Source organism: Myotis daubentonii, chromosome 2 (genome assembly GCF_963259705.1).
Source record: "Myotis daubentonii chromosome 2, mMyoDau2.1, whole genome shotgun sequence".
NCBI lineage: Eukaryota > Metazoa > Chordata > Mammalia > Chiroptera > Vespertilionidae > Myotis > Myotis daubentonii.
In genome coordinates, this window is record NC_081841.1 from 207,981,735 (window position 1) to 208,007,236 (window position 25,502).

General features: G+C 35.5%; 1 protein-coding gene across 2 annotated transcripts in view; it reads right to left on the reverse strand.

Moving 5' to 3' along the window:
- SGCZ (sarcoglycan zeta) overlaps window positions 1-25,502 on the reverse strand; it is a 198,202-nt gene that overhangs the window by 11,167 nt on the left and 161,533 nt on the right. For both annotated transcript variants that reach the window (XM_059681105.1, XM_059681106.1), the window contains one exon: window positions 9,090-9,162. In XM_059681105.1, the coding sequence (XP_059537088.1) occupies window positions 9,090-9,162 (73 nt within the window). The remainder of the gene's footprint in view (window positions 1-9,089; window positions 9,163-25,502) is intronic.

Here is a 25,502-nt window from a genome sequence, read left to right on the forward strand (position 1 = left end):
AGGTTCTGACTAAGATACTTTAAACAAATATCTGTATGTTGTCTTTTTTAAAAAAAATATATTTTATTGATTTTTTACAGAGAGGAGGGAGAGAAATAGAGAGTTAGAAACATCGATGAAAGAGAAACATCGACCAGCTGCCTCCTGCACACCTCCTACTGGGGATGTGCCCACAACCCAGGTACATGCCCTTGACCGGAATCGAACCTGGGACCTTTCAGTCCACAGGCCGACGCTCTATCCACTGAGCCAAACCGGTTTTGGCTGTAGTCTTTTTTTAAAAAGTACAAATCACACATTTTAAGGAATATTTGTAAACTTGAAAAGGAAAATCACTTGTCATTTTTTATTCATAATTTTTTTACTTTGACACATTATTTAATTTCAAAATCTGAATGTTAAAATGTGTATTTTAAATTAATTTTCCCAGATACACCTCCAAATCTATATCACCTTAAACAGTATATCTGTGGCCCCTACTATTTCCATTTGTTAATTATTTATAATATAAATGTTATTCTTTCTTAATATCTCAAGAAAAATGATTTTAAATATGATGTTGCATGCAATAAGCACAAATTATTCAAGGAAAATGATCTTACATATAATAATATTATATGCAATAAACATTAATATTTCAAGAATAAAAGGATTTTAAGTATAATAATATTACCAAAACTGTACTAACATAGTATGATATCACAAAAGTTATAGGAAATATTAAAAATCTGCAACTAACAGGATTACTTCTATTATATTCTAGAATATTTTCCCCCTTTGGCTCTATTTTTGCTCATCAGTTTATGTTGTTCATTCCACAAATGAATGAGATCATATGATATTTATCTTTCTCTGACTGGCTTCTTTCGCTTAGCTTGATGCTTTTAAAGTCTATTTTGTCAGATATGAGTATTGCTACTCCAGCTTATTTTTTCTTTTCCATTTGCATGAAAAATATTTTCCTTCCCTTCACTTTCATCCTGTGTGTGTCTTTTGTTTTGAGGTGGGTCTCTTGTAGACAGCATATACTAGTAATTGGGTCATGCTTTTGTATCCATTCAGCTACACAACACCATTTTATTGGAGCATTTAATCTATTTACATTTAGGGTTATTATTGAGAGGTACTTACTTATAGCCATTTTAATTCTGTATGGCTGGGTTTCTCTCTCTGTTTCCTCTTTTCAGCAATCCCTTACAGCAATCCCTTTAGCATTTCTTGTAATGCTAGCTTGGCAGTGATGAACTCCTTTAGTCATTTTTTTTTTTTTTTTTTTTTTTTTTTTTTTTTTTTTTTTTGTCTGGGAAGCTCTTTATTTGACCGTCTATTTTGAATGATAGCCTTGCTGGATATAGTAATCTTGGTCTCAGATCCTTGCTTTCCATTACCTTGAGTGCTTCATGCCATTCCCTTCTGGCCTGTAGAGTTTCTGATGAGAAATCAGATGTCAGCCTTATGGGAACTCCTTTGTAGGTAACAGTTTTCTTTTATCTTGCTGCCTTTAAGATTCTCTCTTTGTCTTTAATTTTTGGCATTTTAATTATGATATGTCTGCGTGTGGGTCTGTTTGGGTTCTTCTTGTTTGGGGTTCTCTGTGCCTCCTGAACTTGTGTGACTTTTTCCTTTACCAGGTAGAAAGTTTTCTACCATTATTTGCCGGAAGCTGGTCCACCCTTGCTGCTTGACCCAGTCGCTGCAGGGAAGAAACATCTGCACAGCTTATGTTTCAAGGGACCTGGCGTATATGGCATATGTTTGCTCCCCCTCTTAGCGCTATGTGTTTTAAACCAGGACCACCTCCCCAAGAAAGTTGTTTCCCCAGGTGGGGATTTTCCCTGGATTTAAGGATTAACAGGACTAAGGAAGGGAATAAATCAGTAAAACCCCTTAACTAAGTGCCAGGCGAGTAGTTAATCACCTTAACTATGAACAATCACGATTAAACTACATAATCTTTACTTAGGATAATCTCCTTTAGTTACTTCCTTGTAGCTTAACAGAACAGTAGAGTAGTGACCTTGGAATGGAGATAACTAGTCCTAACCTTTGAATAGAATGGATAGGATTAAACTCAACAGAACTAGATGGAGATGGGATTTTTGGCAAAGGTCAGATAAGAAACTATGGACATGAAACAAGGAACTGTAGGTCAAGGGAGGACCCAAAACATACCATGATGTGATTATAGAGGCATGCTTATAGGATCAAATGGTATAAATACAGATGTAACAGGACAATAAAGAGAGAACCTGGCTATGCTGATCAACTGTCTCCGTGTCATTCCTTCTTCACTGACTCCATGCACACCTTTGGGAACCCCTGGGCCTGCTGGGGCTGGACCCCAACAATTTCTTCAAATACCTTCTCTATTCCTTTTTCCCCTTTCTGCTTCTTCTGGCACACCTACTCTTCTAATATTGCCCTCCACTGCATGAGGGAATGACTCAACCCAGGAAACTTGGGGTGTCTGCCTTCTGAGCTCTATCCCCCAAGTTCCCAGTCCTGGGTTCTGCTCTCACAGCTCCTGTCCACTTCACCCTCCCTCTGCCAGAGCATAAGGTGGGTGGCTCCACAGGGAATTTTTGTGCTTTGGCCCTGTAAGAGGGTGCCTGAACTTTCAGCTGCCACTCCATGGCAGACAGTACCCCACTGCTTTTCACAGATAGATGTTACCTCAGTTTGGTGCTCCCTGCTGGGAAGCCCAGCTTCAGGATTAGATCCCAACGTTCTCTGTGGCACCACCCTCCCCCCCCGCCCCCCCCGCCCCCGAGGTGAGATATCTCTCCAGGACTTCAGTTGCTGTCTGTGGGTGCCCAGCCAGCCCTTTCCTACTTCTGCCCCTCCTACCAGTCTCTATGCAGTCTCCACCTTCGGTCCTTGGATATCAGAGTTCTCTCCTGTGAGTTTTCCATTAATTATTTAGGAAGCCTTTCCGTATTTCAGTTGAAATTCCAGCTTGTTCCTGGGAGCATGTCCATGCAGCATCCTCCTACTCTGCTGCCATTTATTTCTAAAATGTTATTCTTTAAGTTTGGATATTATTGAGCCATTTAAACAGAAGTCAGATAAAAACTTAATAAAAGTGGATTAAAGTTTAAAAACAGATTATGAATCTGACATTCATGGAAATTCAATTCAGTTATCTTATAAAGTGGGAGGAAAAACACAGTTTCTTTATCAAAGAATTGATAAGATTTAGTTTGTTTCTGAGGATAAGTGGTTAGAGTTATTACTCATGTGTTTAACAGTAAAATGTCCATATTAAATGTGTACATTTTTTTGTAGCATTTTTCTACCATGTCTGACATTTGGGATTAGAGGATTAAAATATATTAAAGATTTCAGGGCTCTTCATTTATTCCATTTTAGTATTTACTAATTATTTAATCAGAATTTTTCATTACATTCAGGTATCCTTTGCCACTGTAGCCACAGAATAAGATGTTGGGAAAGAGGTGTTGTCTCAGATCGTATAGGATTATCTACCTTTTACACAAAATTTGTGAAATATTGTGCTATTAAAATATAAGTAGGAAATTGTTAATTGATGTTAATCTTGTCATCAACTGTATTAAGCTGTAATAAATAATGTTATTGCCATGTAGTGACACCTTTAAACTATATAATTCATGTTGTTAGATTATTATGTTAATATAAATGCTATATGATTTAATGCCTGTACTTTATAATTATTTCAGGGAGAGGGATGTATAAAGTGGACATTTGATATTCTTTACTTGAAAATTCAAGAATTGGAGATATTCCTGGATAAAAATAAACTCATATCATATCATGAAACTTCCAATATTTCACAAAGTAATGAAAACATGCAATAAAAATCCAGCAATAATCTCAATAGAATCTCTTGAAAGTTAAAACATTATGTCAAATAATTGGGGGAGAAAAGTATGTTAGACAATTACCAGATTGTAAAAATAAAATAAAGTGGAAGATTTTTTAAAAATTAGAACTTAATCTAAAATTATTTTTATTAAAATGATATTGGAATTAGAAATAGAAATTGGATCATTAGAACAAAATCTAAAATAGAAAGTATGAGAAATATCTGACAAATGTGCAATCATTTTGTGATGGAAAATACTAGCTTATTTAATAAATGTTAATAAACGGACTAACAATACTGAAGAAAATAACATTGGATCCTTAATACACTCTGCAGGAATAACTTCCTGTTTCATCTACTCAAAATATTAAAAGTAATAAAGAAATCACAGACTATAAAATTCAACAGAAACTTAGAAGAAAATTCATAACCTAATTTCCCATTTTTTGCATTCAAAGGAAAAAACTATAAAATATAAAAGTGTTCATTTTAAAAGTATTAAATTCACAGCAGTGAATTTCTGACTATTTTTGGTACCCAAAGATTATATAGCAGAGAAGCGTTACTGTTGAACTCTAGTCTGCTTGTTTTACCAAGTGATTCTGGTTTTCATGGTTTTTACATAGCAAAGATGCAACAAGATTTTGCATTGAAGGTTGTGCAGTTCTCAGATTGAAAATGAAAAGCCTCGGTCTTAGAAGAAGCCTCAACATTCAGAGGCAAGAATTCAGAATTCTTTTAAAGTAAATCCCAGGATGCAATTACTAAACAGAAACTTAAGTAGAACTTAAACATCATATATCTTGTTTTTGCTAAATATTTAACAAAGTGCCAAAGAAATAGTAGGCACTTATGAATTATTTGAGGTTTCAATGATAGCACGAATGGAGAATTGAACAGAAAAGTGTTTTACGAAAAAAAGTAACACCAACTGTGACTTGAATATGTAAGAAATTTTACTGTCTTATCATTTCAGGCTACACTGAGCTTTCTTCAGATGCAAATAACATTCTTTTTGGTTACTCCATTTTTTCTTGTTTTCTGCTCACTGGCACATGCCATTGTGGTTTCTTCTTTCACATTATCTCAAAGAAATTTCTAGATCAATTGTCTTTGTTTCCCCATGTTTGCAAGCTAAAAGAAGCTTCTCATAACGTTCAGTTGTTACTAACACTAGATAAATGTATAAATGCATACATAGAATGAAAGAATAAAAGGAAAGAAGGAAGAAAGAGGGAGGGAAGAAGAGAGGGGAAGGATGGGGAGGAGAGGAGAAAAATACTACTTTCTTCTTCTTCTTCTCTAATTAGTAGAACAATACCAGCAAAGTATTTTACTCCTTTATTGACAAAATGGCTCAGAAAAAAATACTCATCTACTTAATAAATGGTGGCTTTTCCTTGAACTTAAAAACGATGTAAATTGGAACAACGTGTTTCCAGAGAGTAATTTTAAATTATATTCATGCAAGAATAGAAATGATGAAAAGATGCCAATTACATCATTAAATATTAAACTCATTTACTGATTCCAAGTCAAGATTCTTGTCTTATTTTTGGAGTAGTTAATGGAACTTGGATTCAAGCAATCTTTGGGCAGTGCACATTATATAATGGATTGCATCGCTTCTCACCGTAGAGTGCAGAAACCCTACTGAACTGTAATATTTTACTTATAAATTAACTTAAAATATAAAAAGAAGAACATTCATACATGAGTTAAACCAGGCATATATGGCATTATCTCCTTATTCACCATTCAGCATGTTTTGTTTTGTTTTAGCTTTGTAAAACATAGGCTCTATTGTAAAACAATTTCACCTGAAATTAAAAAAAAAAAAACGCAAAGAAAACTAACATGTGTAGGTTTAAAATGAACATGGAAACTTAGCACAGAACTCGGCACATATTAAGCATTCATCAAACATCTGTTGGATAAATAAATTATATAAATCTACTATATTTCTACACCAAAATATTACCTATACTCTATAATAAATGTTTTGGGATATTCCTTTCTAAAGCCTTTTATTTTTGACAAAAGCAAAAGCAATGTGTCTACTTACTCCCCAAATTACCATTTTAATTACCTACCCAACCATCCCACCTTGTTGCTTAAAATTAGGTGTCAACTAGGAGTGCTTCTATTGCCCTGAAAGGAAAATTGTCAGAAAACTTGTAAAGATCTCAGACACTCTAATTTTAATCTTCAGTACACACATAAATAATTGAATAACCTCATCACTACTGTGCTTTGCTTATGTTTCAGTTTTGGAATTTAGATCAGTAACACTCATCTTGGGGGTTGCCAATCTGCTCTTAGCAGCAGCAGATAAGCCTAGCTTAAGTCAGTCTTTAAATCACTGATGAGTAATTAGAAAATTAAAAACTAGGTACACTATATACTAATATAATTTCATCCACATTTCCCCTTACGAATTTTGAGACATACCAGCAAGGTAATTAAAATAGCAGGTCGTTCTTATTCCTCTTTTGGGCAATATAATTTTCCTAACAACAAAGCATAAAAATGGGTACATAATTACTAAAATGTTAGAAGTAAAAAATGTTTCTTTTAGAACTTAGTACTTTAAAATTTTTTATTGAATGAATCATTAAACTCTGATATTTGTATTAAAACAGTTCAAAAGCAACTGAAATTAGTGTTTGTTAAATGTGCCTTAGCAATAGGATAACAAATGCTGCCACATGTCTTATATACACGCATTTAGTAGTCCTCAGTATTCAGTTTTGCTAAATTTCAGTAATTCAAGTGAACAAATACTTATCAGACACTATAATGTGTGAGATACAGTGCTGGGTGCTACAGAACTAAAGGTAATAAGCAAAGAAGATGCAGATCGGTTCTAATGGAACCTACAACCTCGTTAGGTGGAGAGGGATAACATTCATAATTACACAAAAATGTTAAATTCCTGAGAAAAGCGTCATAAATCAAGACTTTAACACACTATGAGACACTACACACAGTCTTCAATCCTTCTAAGTCTTTGGGGGTTTGGCCTAGTGTAAATAATTGTCATGGTTATCGTATAAACAAACTAGAGGCCTGATGCATGAAATTCGTGCAAGGGTAGGCTCTTGCAGCCCCAGTGGCTGCTTTGGCCCTCGCAGCCCCGGCTTCGTCCAGAAGGTTGTTCCAATGGTCGTTCCACTGTTTGGCCGTTTGGTTGATTTGCATATTACGGTTTCATTATTATAGATACCTTCATCACAGCAAGAGGGCACCTTCTGTTATTGTTAAGTAGCTTCTTTCAATCTGGGTTACTCTACTAGTGAGAAACCGAGTTCTTCCGGAAATTTTATCATAGAACTATAAAGGTCTGAAAATTTTACACTTTTGAAAGCATGTCTATTTTGGCATTAATATTTTTCTACTTTATTTTTCTATTTTCACTTGAGCAGTTGTCCCCACTCATCAAAATGGGAAGGGCTAAAGCTGATATTTATGAAATAACATTTTTTCTTACTATTTTTATAGCGTTTTCAAGACAAAGTCTCTCAGGTAGATACTTTGATTCAACTTTAAATATGATTGTAATATTTGATTTATTTTTAAAATATCAATATTGTCCTTTTCAAATTAATTAATTGGGTTGACAGTGGTTAATAGGTTCATATAGATTCCAGGTCTACATTTCTATGATACATGATCTGTATATTACATTGTATGCCCACTACCCAAGTCAAATCATCTTCCCTCACCATGTATTTGACCCCATTTACCCTTTACTAAACCCTCCACCTTCCCTCTAAAAACCACCATAGTGCTATCTGTGTCTATGAGTTTCAGTTTTATATCCCACTCTAGAGGCCTGGTGCACCCGTGGGGTCCCTCAGACTGGCCTGTGGGATCAGGCTGAAATCTGCTCTCCAGTATCCCCCAAGGGGTCCCGGATTGTGAGAGAGTTCGGGCTAGGCCAAGGGACCCCTCTGGTGCACGATTGGGGCCAGGGAGGGATGTGGGAGGCTGGCCAGCCAGGGAGGGACTGTGGGAGGGCTCCAGGGCATGTCTGACCCATCTTGCTCAGTCCCAATTGGCCAGACCCCAGCAGCAAGCTAACCTACTGATCAGAAAATCTGCCCCCCGGTGGTAAGTGCACATCAGAGCAACTGGTCGACCAGTCTAATGTCTGCTCCCTTGTGGTCAGTGCACGTCATAGTGAGTGGTTAGCATATCATTAGCATATCGTGCTTTGATTGATTGAACAGCCAACCAGACGATTGGACACTTAGCATATTAGGCGTTTATTATATAGGATATCAGTAAAATCATATGGTTCTTAGCTTTTCCTGACTTACTTATTTTGCTTAGCATGGTATTCTCAAGGTCCATCTATATTGTCCCAAATGGCAATATTTCATGTTGATATTTTATAAAAATACCCTAGCAAATGCACTTTAGAATGTAATTTGCTCATCCAAAATTAATTATGTGAAGTATTTTTTAAACAACATATAGTATTGTATTAGTATAAGGTATGTAATATGATATATTATGTGTATATAGTATAAAATGATCACCACAATAAATTGACTAAAGCTTAACTCACTGTTTGAATTGAGAACATCCATGGATCCGTTACTGGTTTTTACTATTTTAACTTTAATCAACAGTTGCCATGATTCCCCCAGGAGAATTTCCGATAATACTGTCATCTCACAATCTTCTCAGTAGTGAGAGCTTTTACATCTAACTGTGACTCTTAAAAACAGGAAGTAGCTTATTCCACTGGAAATATTAGATTGATGAGTCCATCATAGGGCAATTAAGTTCTGCCTTTCCTTGATTACTATCCATATTTGTTTCTGTTATTTCCTTTACATAACACTCCCTGACCTTTAGTAGCTTTCTCCTAATCTCTGCTTCTCTATTCCTTAAGCCTATGCACCATATATTTCATTGTCTATGACAGATTTTCCAGCAAGTTTATGATTCTCAGTCCTCCTCCTAACTACGCTAAAATTGCCTTTTCCTTTTTTTTTCCAAACTCCAAATATACATTCATTGTATGTTTATTTGGAAACAATATACAGATGGTTATTTTTTAGAATAAAAGGCATATTTTCTTGTCCTTCATTCATTACTTGACTATTTACCATGTAGAAGCAAATGTCAATTCTTCATACAGGCATGTAGCAGGTTTTCTGTTTTAGTTCTTTATATATTGAGGATGATCAACAGTGGTGAAAACAATAATACAGGTGGAAGAGCCAGGACTTACCTGAGGTCTTGGGAAGGTTCTGCTCTAATATGCGGTGTCTCGACTGAGTGCCCGAATACTGCTCCTTCAGTGCCTAAGGGCAACATGAATCCCATGTCAATACAAGCAAGTGGACGGATACACTGTTTTTAAGTTCTATTTTTATGGATCAAATATGCTTCCAAACATGGGACAACAGGAAAAATGAACACAGAAATTAAGAGAAAAATTGGAAACAGAGTTCAAGGTAGCGCAGGGATGGAGGACAAAGCTAAATGTCCCCGTGTTGACCACTTTTAAGATGACCTTACTTATTAAAGTTCAGACTGAGTTAGAATTATTACCCTTTTACCAAAGAACAAAGACCCATCTTCTTCTCCTCTTTTATTTCCCAGGTAATCATAATGAAACCAAAATGTGGGGTTTGAGTCTGAGTTCGTTGTTTCCCAAAATCGAATGAAGTCGAGGGATTCCAGGAGCAGGCCAGTGTCCAGAGCTTCCTTTCTGTTACAGTCAGGAGTATTTTAACATCTAAACTAAATAAGGCCTATTATCCATGTGTTGAGGTCCACATGGCCATAAGCCACCTGTGCACAGGAATGTGCTCCCCCACCAGAATTCATTGAGCAGAAGCAGCCTTTTAATTTAGGGCGTGGAGACAGCCTTGCTTGCTCCTCATTGGTCTTTTCAAAGAATTTTGCCTGAGCAACATCCTTGGGATTGGTGTCTATGCCTTACTACCTTGTGATTGGTTATCTGCAAGTTGTCTGTCTTAGCAACATTCATACATCCATGCCTCTCCGCGCACCCTTCCTTCCCCACCCAGTTGGGGTACCTTAGTAACTCTGCCTCCTTGGGTTTCCAGTTTTACATCCTCCTCCCATGACCCCACTCTTATCTATCTAACTTTCTTTTGTCTCAACAATATACAGTTCTGTCTTTTTATAAACAGCAGGACATGAATGAATATGGGAAGAGCTCCAGTATAGTACATTCTTCAATATTTAAAGGCATAGGACTTATTGGGCCTTGAGCATTTCTCCCACATAGAGCTCCCACCTTTGATGAGAATGATGATCAAACTGCAAAGGACTGGCACCTTCCTTTGACCTCGCTGGAAGCAGGGCTCTATCTAAGACCATGAACTGCTTGAATTACTTTTATGAGAGTTGACTTCTTATGGGGGGTCATAGTTATCTGAAGAGGTCTTGCACTCTAACAATTGAAGCTTTCATTTATTGACTCCATTTGATTTTTCTGGGTTCTCAGAGCTTTTCCACAATTTAACTGAGCAAAATAGAATGGTTTTCCTTTTCAAAAATTAAATGCAGGACACATTTTTAAAAGATGATGCTGCTGAAAAAAAATCTCTTTTTTTTCTTTTGTAATTTCACATAAATGTTTTATATTATTTCTTGAAGAATAAACGTTATCTTCTTTTGGTTTAATAATCTTTAAATATCTTGGTGTAAGAATGCTATGCCTGTTACATCAATGGCATCAACAATAGCTCAATAATGCAATGCCATTGAAAAATACAAATTTTAAACCTACAAAATGAAGCTGCTTCTGCTTATTGTGAAGAACAATATACATGTATTGGCTCAATAACCGAAGAAGAAGCTGCCACTAGAAATTACACCTAATGTTAAGATGCCTTGAATGTAAGTATTTATATAAGGAAATATACTAGAATCACCGGATGAATCCTCCATGGACATAAAACAGCAATGCAGACCTTGATCTCGAATCACAAAAGAAGAGGAGAGATTTTTTTTCAAAGACTACACTATGGTTTCGTCTATATTACGGTTCTAAGGGTAAATGTATAAGGGTCTGCTGCAGTAGATTTCTAAGATTATAGGTTTTCATTTATGAAGTAAAAATCTATTGGTATTTTTGACTTCTTAACTGACCTTTGGTGTGCTTCTCCCCCCGAAAGAGGCTCTGTAGGGTGTACACTGTTATATGGGCAACTATTACAAAAATATAAATTTGCACATCTCAAGGGGAGACTACTTTGGCATTTAAACAATAAAATATAACTTCCAAAAGGACACATGTGTGAAGTACAAATTTTGTAAACTTCCAAGATGAGATAGCAGAAATATAACTAAAGAACAGTAGCCATATTGCTTTTCAAATACAGAATGACACATGTAGTAATTTAGCACAGAATATATCAGTGAAAGGGAGAGTAGAATGCTATCCAAAGTGTAACTTACCAAGGAGGATTAAAAACTGATAGAGGTCTTAATTCCAAGTGTCAGTATTATTAATGATTTAAAAAATAATTCTTGAGGAAATAAACATATAATCATACCACCTACAGGGCTAAATTGAAAAGTGAATAAAATGAAAAATAATTAGCTAAGTTCAGGCCTCCAGATAATGAGAAAATTACTCTCATCTTTTTCAATTTTGTCCAGAAGGAGCCAAAGGAGCCCAAATTAATAAGCAACAATGATAATCTTACAAGGAAATCAGTGAAGCAGGATAAAAGCCACCTGAGCCAGGCACACAACAAACTCAAAAGGAAAAAGGTATATATATCCCACGGATTGGGAAATGTTTGAGTATTAATAGGACGCAGATACTTATCATTGAAAAATATAGGCCACCCAATTAAATTTTAATTTTAGGTTAACTTTAAATAATTTTTAGAATAAATACACAATATTTGAAGAGAGCATATTTATACTGAAATAATTTGTTGCTTATATGAAATTCAAAATTAACTGAATCATTCGTCAACATTCCTTTGGTACAAAGAGTACAGATCTGACTTATTCTCACTTTAGAAAAAGAAAGAATGCGCAATGAATCCCACATTGTAGGCTATAGAAACCATGGAAAACAAAGGAAGTGCGAAAAAAAGGACAAAAAGGAAAATAGTATAGACATTTACTATTATGTATTTACATTTATTGACTAATTAAACATTAGATGCTAAAGGATATTTCAGTTACCTTAAAGTGAAAGTGATGTTATGAGACTTAGGGAAAACATAGACTTTTAACTGTTGTAACAGTCAGGAAAAATGAGCCCAGCAAACTTCAGGGTCAAAAAGTCCTGGATCTCACTCATATGATAATTTTTGGTTTCAAAATAAAAGAATAAGGGTGGCATAGAATGTTTTGCTAGAAAGGAGAAAGAGTATATACAGAATGTGCTTCTCCTTTATATTTAAAGATGGTTTAAGGTATAAGCTAGGCTCTCACAAGTGCTCAACATAAAGTATCACTCCACAAAAAAAATGAAAAAAAAATTATTAAAATTAAATAAACACATCCTTCCTTAAGTGGCTATGTATACTGTAAATACTATCCTCTAAGCTACTCATTATGGACCTGTTGGCATCCATATATCCTTAGGGAAGTCATTTGCCTCAAAACAGGCAGCATAAGAAATGGAAATAAAAAACATTTGATATTCCCAGGTTCTTCCTTAACTTTATAGTAACTGAAAAGAAGAAAGTTCTGTGAAATGCAGCATGTCTCCAGCCATCAGCTTCATGAATTCTACTGCAGTATATTTCAGACACAATTTTATGATATTGGCCCTGTGTGGGAGACTTAGGATCAGTAATACACACAGAAGCCAAGTAAGGATACCACTATGCTTTTAAGTATTAGTTTTACATAAATCATCTCATTTTTCCCCCCACAGAACTTTTTAACATAAGTAGATAATATATTGTTAACACCTGAATAACGAGAAAGATCTTGTTGGAGAAATAAAATACCTTATTGACGAGGCTAGAATCCGGGCCTTCAGGTTTTCCTACGTGTACACTGCTCACGTTGACACGAGCAGACGTAGGAAGCAACCCCAGCTTCTTCATTCCTACCTAAGTGACCTTGAGAAGTTATTTAATATCTCCAAACATCCACTTCCTCTGACAAAAATTAAAATAGTAATGCCAACCTACAGTTTAAGTCAGGTTGTTCTTAAATAGGATGTAAATGTACGCTGGTTCATTGTAAGGATTCAGTATTTCTTAATTCCCCCCTGTTATAAACGTCAGCCACAGAAGATCTACACGTTGTGTGTGCAGAGGTAATGGCTCAATGTGGGTCACTCTACTCCCAAAATGTCATAGCCTCATGCTGAATTTTGAAATCTGAAATTTAGACACTGTAAAGACATTCTTAAATGTCAAATAGAAAATACATTTTATTAAACAAAATGCCATTCAGTAAATTGAGGAATCCCCCAGTGCAGCTGCTCGGGCGTTAGGTAAGATCAGTCAATGCTCAAATAAGCTCTAAGCACTCTGAGGCTTCTTCTAAATGAAATGCTTCCTTTGGCACAATCTCACCTCTAATTGAACTCTATCCTAATGTTGAAAATATTGAGAAAATGTGCTCTGACTTTTCTGTGTGTTAAACTGATTTGTTTTCTGTGCAGGAGATAATAGAAATGCATCATATCAATAACTGAAGTAGGTGAAACAGTCCTGAACTCTACCAAGGTTTTACTTTCCTTTTAAAAATGAAAGCAAGAGTTAAGGGAAGGGTTGAACAGGATACCTTGTTCTATTAAATATTAAAGCTAATATTGAATAGCATAGTGGTATCCTTGCTTGGCTTCTACTAGTATGTGTATAACTGATCCTTGAACTATTTCTCCTTTTAATATGAAATCTTAGTCATTGGTTGAATTGGTAAAAATTCCAACATAGCAATTAGCTCTAAGAACTTAAGGGGAGAAATTTGAGTAAGTATTAGCCACACTACCTCCCAGATCCAATCTATAAGATTGTTAGAAGACTTTAAATAATCAAAATTCAATTAACCTTAGATAGCATTTTAAGTTCCCACTCTGGAATAGGTCTGAGTCCAGAGCAAATACATCTAGATCAAAGGAGCAAAAAATATTTCTATTTATTCATTCTCTTCAAGTTTGATCCTGTGTTATTGAATGCATACAAATTCTTTGGTACATTAAATTGAAAGCCCCTTTATAAATTATAAATCTTTTTTATTATTCTTTTTGATATCAGGGGCCTTTTTCATTCTGTAGTTGTATTTCCTAGCATTTTACCTGGCATAATATAGACATTCATTAATATGTCTATCTGATGTTGCTGATTAAGTGACTGTTTTCATTGTGTGGAAGTCAGATGAAGAACATAGTGGTAGAATACTGCCTAGGAAGGGAGCCGTCTTCAGCCTTCACTAGGGCCCATATATGCTGTCACAAAGGGCTCGGAAGGAGAGGTGAAGGCCTGGAACAGAAGGCTTGCTATTCTGGAGTGCTAGAATGAAGAAGAAAAAAGAGACAAGCCAAGATGGCAGGGGACTAAAGAAACCAGGAAAGACTGGGGTACCTTTCCCTATGGGAAAGAAAACTAGAGAGGAGTAGAAGTGACCCTCCCAGCATAGTTCAGTAGTTGAACCTTGACCTATGAACCAGGAGGTCACAGTTCAATTCCTGGTCAGGGCACAGTTCAATTGCTGGCTGGATCTCCACTAGGGGGCATGCAGAAGGCAGCTGAGCAATAATTCTCTCTCTTCATTGGTGCTTCTCTCTCTCCCTCTCCTTCCCTCTCTGAAATCAGCAAAATACTACTACTACTACTACTAATAATAATAATAATCCTATATAATAAAAGGCCAATATGCAAATCTACCAAACAGCAGAATGACATGTCGCTATGAGGTGCACTGACCACCAGGGAGAGTGGGCCAAAGTCGTCAGTGGGACATTTCTCGAGGGCTCATGGACTACAAGAGAGCACAGGCCAGGCTGAAGGACCCCCCTGAATGCACGAATTTCATGCACCGGGCCTCTAGTATATTAAAAAAGAGAAATATCTAAATTCTACTTTTAAGTTTTGTGTTTTGATGTTTGCCAAATGAGATTCCCTTCTGACTTCAGGTTTTCAATAAAATCTCCCATGATCAATTATATTTTTGAGGTGTTTTGCTTTGTTTGAAGGGGGACAAAGAAGGGAATAAGCCTTACATACAGATCAATACAGAACAGAAAAGACAACAGGAGAGGAATCCAAGCCCAGGAGGCTAAGGGGGTTAAGAGAACATGAGCTTCTATGTCCACTGCCCTCTGGCCATGACAATGGAGTCTTAGGCAGCATTTTAAATTCCTACACTAGAGGTGAGGTTCAAGGGTAAATTCATCTAGATCTCAAGGGCCAGAAAGATTCCTATTTATTCCTATTTCCAAATTTGAACTTTTGCTACTGAGTATTTCAAATTCTTTGGAAGGTTTCACACTCTGTTTTCTTTTTCCTTAATTTGAAATCTCTTTCGCCCCAAATTTAAATTGGTAAAGTCAAAGATTGGACAGGGAACACTTTCATTCTATTCCCAGATCTGCTTCTAGCTTATTCTTTGATCTTTGACAAGTATTTAAAGCCCTCTGGATGTTATTTGTAAAATTAAGCTCTGAATAATGTGATCTGTAAGGTGCTTCAATTTCTAACTCACAGTTATATGATTTTTTTCAAACATGTCAAAGCATGTATACTATAACTCTCTCAATTCTCCTTAAATTCAAGTGGAAATGAGATTTCCCTTACATATCTATAGAAAATTATTTGGGGGGAGGAATGGAGTAATCATATTGGCAAAGTAAATTATTAACTGTCATTTCTTTTAGTCCATTAAAATGAGTTCCTCTGAATTCTGAAAGCATCATTATCTTTTAAAAGAAAAGAAGTCTTCTCCTTGTGTTATTTTAATAATCTAAGTGGCTTTCTGGCTTCCAGCTAACTTCACAAAATACAACCTACACATTGCTAGATTGAGCCTCATCTGGACAAAAAGCTGTAATTATACCTGGATCCTGCTTTTCCTCTGCATTCAAGACTTCTGTAATCTGACCCCATCTATCCATCTACTTAGATTCCTTTTCCTCTACTCATCTATGGACTCTCTTTACTAAGTTTGCCACCTGCTAAAGTAACTTGTAATCCATTCATTTTCTGAGCCTATTTAGGATTTACTACCTGTAACACTCATTTGGAACCTATCATATATGTTCTGAAATTTATAGTTAAAATTATGTGTTACTTCCCCAAAAAGAAAAAAAAAATCAAAGGCATAGCCCTTGTAGTCAACTGATTTCTTGTGAACAACATGGTGTCTTACATAGGTGAGATAATTAATAAATATTGATAAGGGTCAATATGTTAAGGACCTTCTCTTTGAAAACTGTTTTCTCCTCTTTCTGGTCCTCGTTTGAGTAATGATACACTCATGTCCAAAACACTCAAGTCAGAAAGTGGAGAAGTATACTGAGTTGCTCTTTCTTGTTCAACTTCCTTATTAGTTTATCTCTTTCTACAACTTCAATATCACTTTTATTTTCTTCCAGTTATTCCTCCATACCGCTGCCACATAATGTTCCAAAACACAAAGCTGACTGTGTAATTCCCGCTAGAAATACTCCAAGAATCCAATTGTCTAAAGAAGTCAAGTACAAATTCCTTGGTAGGACTTACCCTTTAGCAGCTATATGCGTTGTATACTTCAGTGACAATACAACTCTTAGAGATTTTGAAATGTTTAAGGGTTGTCGTGAGTATTACTTCTTCCAAGCATACTCCTCACCCCTCCTCCCTTTGGATGGCAATCTCTACTCTTTCTTCAGGCTCTGATTCTAGATTATTGCCTCTGTGAAATATATTGTGTGCCCTTGCTGCCCTTCCTCCCTCAGTCCAGCTTCTCCAGCTCCTTGAAAATTACTGGTGCAGCATTTATCACAATGTGACATGAGAAAGCTTTGCTATGCGCTTGAAACACATACTTGGTAAATATGAGTTTCTTGAACTCAAGGATTTTGTCTTAGTCACTGTTGTACACTTAGTGTTAGTCCTTGATTCTGATATAGAGCTGAGGATCAGTAAATAAAGGAAAGAATGAGAGTAAAAACTTAATAACAGAAGAAGAATTTAATATTATTCTATTTTATAATTTATTTGCAAAACATGTTTCAGTTTCCTAGAATATTTCTTTGTTTCATAATTTAACACAAATCAACTTATTAATATCCTGGGGGGATAGTGTGAATTTATTGAAACTGTTATTAGAAGCCTATCCAATGTTAATATTTCTAACAAAATGTGAAAAACAATGTTGTTAAATTGTTCTCTCTGATGGAAAAAAGACACACACACACACACAATCACACACCATATTGATCATTTGAGACTGGAGAATAAGCTGCCAAGATTTCCAAAAAGATATTTCAAAATCTGTTTTTACTTTTCATTCACAGTTTTCATGATTACAAAAACACCCCCAGGAATTTACCCTCAGATGGTGCCGATTCATGTCTCCTCCACTTGTGAAAGTTTCAGAAGATAAAAAGAGATCATGGGAAAGATACTTGGTGATCATATTAAAAATGTATTAGAATAAATCTATTTTCTCCAAGATGAAGTATATTTCAAAAGTAAATCATTTGTAACTAATAAAGAAAATTAGACTTAAATTGATCAGTATTAGAAATAAAGCAGAGTCCCTTCTTGCTTATATTTTTTAACTTTCAGGTAGCTTAGATTTTACTAACATTTATGTTTCTAATTTTTAGGGTAAAAGAAGCTCTTCATTTATTAATTTTTTCATGTTTTTTAGTAAAGAAAAATAAGTGAAAATAAATTATTTTCAAATAGAATAAATATGTGGCTTGATAGAAACTTCTAGGGAAGATACATAAATAAGCCCTCTTTCCAATTCCCACCTCCAAAAATAATTATAATGGTTACACAGAGCTTTTTTCACTCTGAGGATATATATTTTTCAGGAAATAATAAGTAAACCTAAGGTTTATAATCACTAAGGTTATTCTTTTCCCCATGACTTTAGTAATTACTAAAGGAATAAGAAAAAATACCCATCTGAGGCCTTTAGAAAATCCGAAATGAAAAAGTGCCACCCAAAACATATCTTAGGGAAACATAATCATCCGCTTCTACTGTCACAAATTTATTAAAAGGCAGTTATGTTTGAGTTGATTTATCATTACATTATAAACATTCTAACAGAAACTGAAATATAAAAATGAAATAACTTGATAAATAAACTGTATGGTTAAATTTTTTATAGACTTCATAAGAGATGAATGCATGATGAAATTTAGAAAGTTAACGAGACTGGATCCCTAGATGAATTACCTTTTTACCACATTTAAGTAGTCTTTTTAAACTCTGATACACTTAAGCTAGTGGTATATTTTATTCTGAGGTTTGGACATGGTACCTAATGTATGGATAGTACAGCAGGCACATTTTCTGTGTAATCCTTTCCTTTTTTAACGTCATCACCATCCTATATAATGAAAGTGTAGTATGCAAATTGTCCCCTCGACCAGGAGTTGTCTGGGAGTTTTATCAGGGGGCGAGGCCGGCCATGGGAAGGGAGGGAGGCCCTGGCCAGCAGCTGGCAGCCACTACGGACCCAACCAGTGCATGATTTCTAGTACTCAATATAAGCTTTTGTGATCCTTGTGGAAATTCAGTTATCTAAAAATCTGGCAGGTGCACATAAACTCAGATTTATTTGGGAAAATTAATGAATACCTTAATCCAGCCTCTTTTTCTTTGTCTTACTTTTTTTCTGCAGTTCTTCACCCCTCTATGGATTTCAGAAGAGAAGTAAGATGGGCTTTCTAATGCTGTAAATCACCAGTGGGAAGATTGCATTGCCAGTGGGCTCACGATGCTGCTCATTACCAAGTGGAATGCACAGGGATAGAGCTCATCTCAGCAGCACTTTTATGTCTTAATGGTTTTTCCCCATTAGGACTTTTGATACATTGCCATAAAAATGATTTCTATGGAAATAAAAATCAGTAGGGAAGATGTCCAAAGAGACGGTACCTGATTGTCAACAGTAGCTTCAGATATTACATTTGTTTAGTGATTTATCTGAGACTTTCTACAATATTTTTTTCATTGTGAAAAAATTTAAAAAATTGTATGTTAAAAAGATACTAATTATATGAGTAGTTTTATAAGCCTGAGCTATATGATTAATCTATACACATCGCCATGTGAACACAGCTAAGACTTTTAACATGGTATCTCACCAAACACAATTCAGGTAGACTTTTCTTCTCATTTCCAGATATCTAACTGATTCTAAAACATTTATGGGTCACCTGTCATGTTTGGAGTATCTTTGAAGATATGGACAGAGTCAGAAACTGGAACCTTTATACGTTCAACTTGCCCTAATTTATATTATTTCACTCATTTAGTAATAAATTCAGGTAAAAAATAAGGCTCCTCTAGTAACAGGATCGTGTGGCATCCATAATAGCATGCAAGTGGGAACAGGCAGCTACACAGGCATCAGAAAGCACATGTGTCAATGCTGACATAAATTCCCACCATCCTTCGGCTTCTATAAGATGCATTCTTTTTACCTCTTGATGTTCTAGATTGTTCCTGTGAATTCACTGAGTTCTAATAGATAAACAAAGAGAGCTTCATTTGTTAATGATTGTTTTCTACCCATAAGAGGGTTGGGATCATGACTTTTAATTAATTGAAAGAATTAGCTGGTTTTTACTAGAACCAACCACTGTTTTTGTCTATAATGAAGTTTCTTCACCAAGAACACTCATGGCATTCCCAACCATGATTGCCATGAACACCTTCACTTCATGTTTAGAGCAATTATAATAGCCATTAAAGCTTTGTACAAGTCCAGGGATTTTAAAAACTCTTCTGCTATTATGTCACCCTGTAGTTTATGGATGTGGTTGTTTATGCACCACACATAACTATCTTTAAAGATGGTGGCCCTCTGAGCTACAAAATAATGTCTCAGAGTTTTCCTTAACCTTTTGAAATAAATGGTTCTGTGCTGGGAAATCATGGGTAATGTACAACAGAATAATCAAGATTGTACTTTCACGTTTCTGGAATCCCCTGATATACTCCACAAATATCTCACCATGGATTGGTTAAGCAGGTATGCAGTATTTTCAATATAAATTGTTGACTTCTTTCCTGGGAAGCATGAGTTGTGACACAAACTTATACATCTGTGTGTGTGTGTGTGTGTGTGTGTGTGTGTGTGTGTGTGTGTGTGTAGAGATGATGGTATCTTACTGGGTAGTACTAAATTCAGATGTTTTTTGTTTGTAAGTATCGACAATATTCTCTCCACCAAATTCCAATCTAGTAGAAACTTATCTAGAGAATTATCACGATTATTTTCATTGCCAAATTAGGCAGGAACTATACAATATAAGAGTTTTAAGGCTTACATGTATTCATGGGTATAGGTACAATATCTAAAGAAAGAGTATCATGAGTCAACCAACAATAAGAAATGTTGGGATTATTTGCTTAGGATTTATCATAGAATATAAATTTGGTTTAACAGTAGAAAATTAATAAATTATCTATAATAATGTGTTAATGGAGAACACTATGTAGTCATATCAAAAGATGTAGACAGGTCATTCCAGAACTTCAAGACTGTTTCATGATTAATAATAGCAACAATAATTATCACTTTTAGAAAAGTAGGAATGCAAATGAATTTCTTCTCATCAATACATATCATCTACAACAAAACCCGCAGCATCTTCAAACTTATTGGTGATGTGTTAAAATATTTCACTTAACAACAGCAATAGTACGAAGGTTCTGTGTAGTTTACCTTGTGACTAAAATTATACTGCAATTCAACTCTCAACTATAGTTGTTGTCTTACTACGTGGTAGTAAGGGAAGGAAAAATGTAAAGATATGAAAAACAAATTTATTAGGGAAGTAGTAACAAAATCCTCTTGTAACACATATAACTGACAAAAACTGATTTCCTAATATATAAAGAACTCTTAAAAGTAATAAGAAAAAGATAAACAAAACAAATAAAAAATAATTAAGAACTTCAAGAGACACCTCACAAGAGGACTATGAGTAGCCAATAACCATCTAAAAAAAACACCTCAATAATTAGTAATCAAAATATAGCAAATTAAAATTCATAATGTGGTACCAAGTTAAACACTCTGATTTTACAGACACTTTAATATAAAAATCCTATTTCTTATGAAAAGGATGGATAAATTCTTAAGATAAAAATATAAAAAACTTTGAGAAAACAATTGATACATTTTACTATTAATACAACATTTTTTCTTAACAATAAAAGGCACCATAAGCAAAGCTAAAAACAAAAAACAAATATATACACATAGTCTACAGCAAATATAACTGACAAACAAATACCACCCATAAAACATAAGAAACTCCTGCAAATCAATAAGAAAACCACAAACAACTCATTTTTAAAAAGGACCAAAAATGTGAATAGGCTATTCACAGAAAAAGAGACTTGGATAGCCAATATGATAATTAAGAACAAACAAACAAACAAAAAAACACAAGAGCTCTGCATCACTATAAATTTTGGCATTACAATAAACAAACCAAAAAAAACAAAACAAAAAAATACAACAAGACAAAAAGACAATAAAACAAAACATTTAATTTTATTGGAATCTTTTCTGGAGTCCAGGATGTTAGAAACGTCAACCTGTCATGCTGGTTTGTATCACCTTCAAGGCTGAGATAAAGTGCTGTTCACCATCTTCCACTTTAGGTGCCATTAGTGGGAGTTTTGAAAGCTACTTCAACTTTAAAGTAGTGTGAAATGTATAAAAAGGTCATTTCTCATTGAACAAAAAACGCATTTTTTGAAGTAGTCAACATTTTAAGATAGCTGTATTAAAATGACATGTATGTCTTACCAAATTTGCATGCTTATTTCAAAATATAAATATTTTGTTTTTTCACTGTTATTAGGTGACTAAAATCCTACATGAAATAAGAAAATAGAATTCAGGATCAACATTTGAATATTTAAAGTTTTCTATTTAAATTATTGTGCAGAAATATTTACTTCTTCAGTTCACTACAGAAAGTATCAGAAAGTCTATAGTTTTTCTAGTAGAGTAACAGAGAAGACACGTGATACCTTAGAAAATTTGAGTTCCAGGTCAACTTTTTGTCTTACTAGCAATGTGGCAATGAATAAGTCATTTAGTTATTTGGAATCTTAATTTTCTTATATGTAAAACTAGGGGCCCGGTGCACGAAATTCGTGCACTGGGTGTGTGTGTGGGGGGAGTGTCCCTCAGCCCAGCCTGCCCCCTCTCACATACTGGGAGCCCTCAGGCGTTGACCCCCATCACCCTCCAATCGCAGGATCGGCCCCTTGCCCAGGCCTGACACCTCTGGCCTAGGCGTCGGGCCCGGGGAAGCGGGGACCTGCAGTGGCAGCGGGGGGCGCCGCGATTGCGCGGGCTCCGCCCCTGCCCCTGCAGGATGCCTCTGGCTGAGGCGTCCGGCCCGGGCAGCGGGGACCCACAGCTGCAGCGGCCCCGTGATCGTGGGCTTCGCTTTAGGCCCAGGCAAGGGGCCCCTAGCTCCTGGGACTGCCAGCTTCGACCGTGCCCAGCTCCCATCGCTGGCTCCACCCCTACTTCCTGCTATCACTGGCCAGGGCAGCAAAGGCACCTGATTCTCCGATCATGGCTGGGGGGCAGGGCAAAGGCGGCCCCAGGGCCGCCTTTGCCCTGCCCCCCAGCTCTTAGCTCCCCCCTGGGTTTCTGATCACTGTCAGTGGCAGTGGGCTTCTTCCTGCTTTCCCTTTCGCCTCCCTGCATTGTGCCTACATATGCAAATTAACCGCCATCTTGTTGACAGTTAACTGCCAATCTTAGTTGGCAGTTAATTTGCATATAGCCCTGATTAGCCAATGAAAAGGGTATTGTCGTACGCCAATTACCATTTTTCTCTTTTATTAGTGTTGATTAAAATCTATGTGTTCTCTTCTCCTCATAGAACTGTGTAAGATTTTTAAAAAAGATTACTATCTATACCTATCATCTTTATCTATCTATCTATCTATCTATCTATCTATCTATCTATCATCTATCTCTACATATATCTACATACTACACTATAATGTGTACTTCATGATTGTTTAGCATTATTGATATGTGTAAAGTCAATTTAAAGACTTAGTGATCTGTGGTGGTTCAGCAACATGGGAATTTTCATTTACTTCTTATGAGAGGGTAAAATAATGAATTTTTTCTGGGGCCCTTATACTTTGTACAAATAATTCAATTTCAAGGAAATTATCCTAAAGGGGTTGGTATTTATGTGCACAAAAAAGTTAGTAGCTACAAAGAAGTTGACGAAAGCTCTGTTTAGGTTTATTAGATATAAACCAAATGTCCCACAAGAGAGAATTAATAAACTATTGTGGTTCAACAATACTTTTACCCATTTAAAATATTACTGGACACTTCTAAATGGCATAAATTAAAAATTAATATTAAGATATGCATAAATATCTATGTTGTTAAAGAGTCTCATAAAATATTAGCTAGTTAAAATGCCATTTGGCAGCCTTCTTTGCAATTATAGTCACCTTTATTTTTCTCTACCTTTGTTTTTATTCTCTTTTTTTTTCTCCTTCATCCCTATTAGAAAATCAAAGTTATTGCTTGAAACATTATCTCATCTTAAAGTTTTCTATTTTACCACATAAAAGAGCTTTTACTAAAGTGAGCCCGATAACTGAACAAAACATACACAATTCTTAAAACGTAACAATATCTCAATGAGATGTCATCTTAAATAAAATATTTTGTTATCTACTTTAGAGATAAAGTGACTTTTTCAGTTAATCTATCAAAAGATAAAATTAGATTGTCTTGAGAGGTTATGAGATTTCAGTTACCAAGAGTTGAAAGAGAGAATGACTGACCAAATTACAAAGATAAAATAAAGACGATTCAAACGTGGTTGAAAAGTGGAGTAATTAAAATTGAAGATAGTTTTAAAGCTGAGATTCTATGATAACCTGGTAAAATAGTGGGGAAAAGTAGGCTTACAGTTTTAATACAAATGAATACAAAATTCACAAATAATAATACAAGAATAAACTGTTTCATGTACTCACAACTGTAAACCTCCTTTTGCTCATCCCTGAACAGTAAAGGAATGATGAGTAAAAAGGTTGGTTACTGAAAAGTTATTCTGATCCACTTGTTTTAAGGACCAAACAACCAGGATAATTATCAACAATTATCAAAAAATAATTCACTTGATTCTCAATTATAAACTTTAAAGAGGCCAAGCAATGAAACGTAAGTTATTTGCAAAGTTCATATGGGTTTTGTATTGGTATATGGGGAAAGTAGTGATGTTAAAGGCTTGTAGGTTAAATAGGAAACTGATCCTATAAATGAGTATTGAAGCTGATATTGAAGGATTGGCACTATTTATCTATATATCTATATCATCTATATCTATATCTATATCTATATCTATATCTATATCTATATCTATATCTATATCTATATCTATATCTATATCTATATCTATATCTATATCTATATCTATATCTATATCTATATCTATATCTATATCATCTATATCTATCTATCTATCTATCTATCTATCTATCTATCTATCTATCTATCTATCTAAAATTCTAAGTGTCCATCCAACTGCCTACTGGTCACTATGATGCACACTGACCACCAGGGGGCAGATGTTCAACACAGGAGCTGCTGTGACATGCACTGGCCATTTACAAATAAATGGCACTGCACACCTGGAGCCAACGAAGCAACACTCAGCTTCCCCCAAGTGGGACACAGGCCCCGCTAAAACCCCAGAGTGACACCCCACCAAATCACAGCCAACACTGCTAAGACCCCATGGTGCAAAACATGGCCCACAGCCCAGCCTAGCCCAGAAGCAGTTCGCTGTGGGCACCAGGTAATGACATCACATAGCAATGCCCAGCTTCCTCTCCCTAGAGATTAGCCTCCTTGGAGTTTCTTCAGCCCAGGAACATGACTTGCTTTGTAGCCAGGTACAAACATTTTGCACTTTAACCAAATGTCTGTGAAGCATTTCATGTGCCTCATCTCATTTGGTCCTCATAGAAGTCCTGGAGTAGGTAGATAAGAGACTTGGTAGAATCCTATTTTCTTTTCATTAGCTGGAAATTGGAGATTTAGAAAGTTTAGAAACTTGACTTGACTGAAAAGTAAAAAATGGTGGAACTTGAAAATGATTTCAGGTTTTCTCACTGCACAGAATATAGATAAACACTGCTGCAGTTAAATATTTTACCCTTTGTTCTCCCTGAATGATCTATAATAATAATCTGCTTCATGTTGATATTTATTGCTGTTTTGCTGACAATTACCTGAAAGAGAAGTTGGGGTGCTTCACTGGGCTGGGAAAGTTTAGCTAAATCAGAAAGCAGGTTTAATAAAGCAAATTTATTCTATATCTATAAGAGGCTAAGTTGACTCGTGCATGTGTGATATATATAAAGCTCTCGCTGGTGCCAATCGCAAGCCTGTGTTTCAATCTGTCATTGTTGATTGTGCATTTGGTTGACACTTCTATTATAGA